This window comes from Monopterus albus, unplaced genomic scaffold, assembly GCF_001952655.1.
Source record: "Monopterus albus unplaced genomic scaffold, M_albus_1.0 scaffold843.1, whole genome shotgun sequence".
Taxonomy (NCBI): Eukaryota; Metazoa; Chordata; class Actinopteri; order Synbranchiformes; family Synbranchidae; genus Monopterus; species Monopterus albus.
Window position 1 is genome coordinate 8,867 of NW_018128723.1, and position 4,329 is coordinate 13,195.

Consider the following 4,329-nt stretch of genomic DNA (forward strand, 5'->3'; position numbering starts at 1 on the left):
CACACACACACACACACACACACACACACACAGCTGAGGGAGAGCGCAGGATGTGAAGCAACACTCCAACTCTCCTTATCTGTATAATTTGGTGCCAAATGATTAAAAATATTGAGACATTCCACTGAATAACTGAAAAGTTTGACTAGCTGGTGACCGGACAGGAAAAGTCAGAGGAACACCGACGTCACTAACACTGATCTTCTGCTGAGCCTAAATATCTGGAACAAATCCATCAGGCTGAGGTTTTGCTGCCTGGACCAACGTTCTCTCTTGTCTAACGCAGTGTCAGTACTGACTGAAAGTAATGTCAGAGCACTCAGACATGTCAGTATCCAGCTAATAACTTGAGTCTTAGTGCCACAAAAACAGCTAAAAAGAAAGTAATATCAGATCTACTGGAGTCATAGTACAATGGTGATTCAGTCTGAACAGGTCATATGAACATTGTGTCCATGACAAACTGTGACTGTACCTGTTCTCAGCAGAGAGCTTTTCCCATAGTCAACATACATCTTCAGCCACTCAGGGAAAATCCCAGTGAGGTACTCCTTATTGAGTTCTATGCGAACTTTGTTAGCGTCCCATCTCAGTTTGGTGATGACAGCCTGAGGTTTGGAAGCGATCCATCTCTGCGTCTTCAGGTCAAATGCTAGGAAGTCTTCTCCATTATAACCATACTGAGCAAAACCCTTAATCTCTCCAGTCTCTTCATCCCGTTCACAGCCAGTCATGCTCTGTAAAACATGGACACCTGAGAGAGAGAGAGAGAAAGAGGCAACAGAGACTGCAGTTAACAGTGATGTTTAGATACTGATGGTGATGATTGTCTTGCATCCTGTACACATCAAACTATTATATAAACATCTAATAAAGGCAAAACATTAGAAAACAAAAACTGTGGGACAAATGTAACCTTGGATGCAGTCCTAGGTTCCAGTGACCTTATCCAGGATTTGACAGAATCATAATTATTGCATTGTGTTTGATTAGTAACTGGGCAAAGTGGGCAGGCTGCATGGCCACGGGAAGTAGGGGGCTGACCCCTACCTCTGAATGGCTGAAAATGTTATCTAATTGTCATATTTTATATTGTGTGACAGACTGTGCAGCGCTCTGATTTTACCTGCTGTCAGTGATGCCTGTAAAATGACTGATCAGGACATGTGTAGAATATTTATTATCGTGGCTCATGAGCTGATTGTGTTATTTTGTGTGACTTTGTGTGTGGATTTTCTGTCAGATCGGTGAGTCTCGAGGACCCCCTCAGCTCAGCAGCTCTCCTCAGTGCCCTCATAGCAACTTTCCACACAATGACAGGTGAATCATACAACAAATCATAAATTATTAAACATTTGAGACCAAATTAAAATAATAACAATGATATTCGGCTATACAGTAAGAATAAACTGAAACCAGTAAGAGGCTCGTACATGGTGTGCCAAACCTCCATGCCAGTTAGATTTCTGTCCGACTGGATCCTAACATGCTCTGACATTATGCAAACCTGTGTAAAACTAACCTCACGAGATCAAGGTGGCTGCAGTTTATGGAGCCTGGTGCAAAACTCCAGAGCATGATGGGAAATGCCAGGCTCTCCCCTGATCTAAGTTCTGATTGGTTTAGATACTGATGTTGACATTTTATAGAAACATTTCATTATTGTTCCTTTGGAGTGATTTAGATTTTATTATTCTGCTTTTGCACAATAACATTTTTTTTTTCTGTAAGCAGCAAATGTTGTGTCCCTGAGACGATGTGCCCGAGTGAAGCTACGCCTGAACACAACAGGCTCCAGAAACGATTAAAACAAAATACAGAAATTTTTATTAAAAGGTTTGGATCTAACAGGTTGTGAGAGTTTCTGTGACTTTGTGCACAGACTGTGAAGGCTGCTGGAAACAGTTTAATAAAACAACAACTTTGGAAGCATTTCAGTGTTGACACTGGCTGGAGATTTCCTTTAAGGAGGAGCTGATTATTATCTTGAGCTGCTACCGAGGGTCAGTTTACAACTAAGATGCAGAACAGTTTAGCTGTATCAAGTGAAATATAACACAGTAACATGCATACTGTACCTCCACTTTGGTTGAAGCGCTGCTTCAGTATGTGGATCTCAGTTTTGTAGCCAATGGACAGAATCTCTGAACATTCTTGACTGTACCACTTCAACTGCTGAGGATCATTGTGGAATAATTTTGTCACCCAGTCCTGTTTTGGTTCTATTGTGTTGCTGTCACAGTAACCTATCATGACATCATCAACCATTGCAACACCCACAAACTCCGGGACATCTGGGATTCCAGAAGATGCAGTGGTGAAATACTTCAGGGAGTGTTTTACTGTGGGATAAAGATTTATATGTTCAATATAAATATACACACATCATGGTTCAGTTAAAACATATAGTTCTGTATCTTGTCAAGCTGAGATAAAAGTGAAACTAAACATGACGCCACACAGCCTCTCTCCTTGCCATTTACCAAACAGAGCCTCCAAGACTGACAAAGTTAATGTGAGGCAGAAACCCCCTTTCAGTAATATAGTATTAGCTGTAATCTCCTTTTGCCAAGGAAAAAAACTCACATTTTACTGGGCATACTGGTACTTTGAAATACTTACACAGGTAAAATGTACTGGATGGTTTATGTCCTATAAAATATAGGGCATAAAGTTTCATTTCCCATAAATCTGCATCTTTTCCTGCTCTTTATACTTTCTCAGCTGTACATGGAAAAGATAAAGAATCAAGGGAGAGATACTGAGGGAAAATATTGAGTCCCAGAAAGCTGAATTCTACCAAGTCCTTTCTCACTTTATTTTTTGCTAACATGCTCACAATGACATACCAAGCTCACCACCTTCATGTTTACATGCAACCATGTGCTCTAAAACCTTGTACAACTAAAGCTGATGCAGTAGCCTTTACTTTATATTGTGGGGGAGTTCAGCCCATTATATTTGCACCTTAAACACATCAAGCACTGATTTTCACACAAACCAGAATTAATACTTATGACAGACAATAAAAAGCCTGTAAGCTACATGTACATGTGTTTTTGAACAGCTACAGCCACAGTAAGTAGCTGATGTTAATGCTATGAAGTTCCATTATCTGGCTCACACATGAACACAGAGATCACTACATCATATAAGATTAAATAGTTATAGACAGAGCCAGTATTATTAGCCATGCACCGTGGCAGCAGCCATAAACAACACTGATCAAGTGACCCACACAGTGTGAACACAAACTGTAATGATCACCACCATATTTATAATGTAACCTACATTTTATTGCAAACGGCAAAGTGAGATCTTCTGGCTCAAAGATTAGATTAGATTCAACTTTACTGTCATTACACATTTACAAGTACAAGGCAACAAAATACAGTTTATCTAACCAGAAGTGCAATAACAGCAGTGCAGAGTGCGCAGTATCTATGATCTGTACAAAGTACAAAGTTCAGTACATTAAAATGAAAATGTTAATTTGTCGAACCTACGTAAAATATACTGGCTTAATACACAATCAAAACACAAAATAAATAAACAACATAGTTTACCTTAAAGAGCCGGTTCAATGCTGACCTGTCGCAAAACCTAAGTAAAGGTCTGTGATTTGCACATGGCACAGTGCACATACAACACTGGCATTTTAGTGGATGTGGCTGCATTTGGAGTAGTTCAACATCAGAAACAATCAAAGAACTTGGACTCAAAGTCTACACAGGCTGCGTAAAGACACAAAGTACATTTTTGTTTTAAGATCAACCTTAAAATGTTGAACTCACCTGCCGTCGAGGTGTGTAGGCCTGTTCCCAGAAGAGCCAGAAAGATTAAAGTCTTCATGGTGGAAGGTACCATCTAAGTCTTTGATACACAATTAATTTCTTTGTGGAGACACAGAGACATTGCTTGTCTCCGGCTTCAGCTCCAAGTCTAAACTTAGAGAAAACAGGGAGGGGAGTCAACATCCTTGGTTTCACTGATGTTCCAGTGAATTAACGTGGTGAAGTGCACCCTCCAGTGTCTCAAACCTGCAGCTACTGTGCAGAAAGAAAGTTTCTCAGTGTTGACTGTGGAGACCAAAAACGATTCATAAGAAGTTTATTTTAAACAGATCTGTGGTCAGTTACACTATAATGAGATAAAGGGAATCATCATAATCCTTTTGAAAATATAGTATTTCATTTATGGTACGTGAAGTGACTGTTTCGTTTCATTACTTTAGTGTTGGGACAACTTAGACCTACTATCTGAACAAACAATATAGAAAAACGAGATAGTTTCCATGCCCACCTGTGGCAATGCTGCAGAAGAGACAGT

At 39.8% G+C, this 4,329-nt stretch overlaps 1 protein-coding gene across 1 annotated transcript; it reads right to left on the minus strand.

Moving 5' to 3' along the window:
- Window positions 1–13: 13 nt before the first annotated feature.
- Window positions 14–3,884, minus strand: LOC109953610 (major histocompatibility complex class I-related gene protein-like). The gene is made up of 3 exons (XM_020589086.1): window positions 3,795–3,884; window positions 2,079–2,342; window positions 14–754 (listed from the first exon to the last, which is right to left on the minus strand). The coding sequence occupies exons 1-3, from the start codon at window positions 3,865–3,867 to the stop codon at window positions 423–425; spliced, it is 669 nt and encodes a 222-aa protein (XP_020444742.1). The 5' UTR covers window positions 3,868–3,884; the 3' UTR covers window positions 14–422.
- Between the last annotated feature and the right edge of the window lie 445 nt (window positions 3,885–4,329).

What these genes read in the sequence shown, in the direction of transcription:
- LOC109953610 (XM_020589086.1), bottom strand. Translation starts at nt 3,867, where the DNA reads ATGGTACCTTCCACCATGAAGACTTTAATCTTTCTGGCTCTTCTGGGA. An exon ending in CCTACACACCTCGACGGCAG is followed by an intron (nt 2,343 to 3,794) that starts GTGAGTTCAACA and finishes TTTATCCCACAG; the next exon opens with TAAAACACTCCCTGAAGTAT. An exon ending in GCGCTTCAACCAAAGTGGAG is followed by an intron (nt 755 to 2,078) that starts GTACAGTATGCA and finishes TCTCTCTCTCAG; the next exon opens with GTGTCCATGTTTTACAGAGC.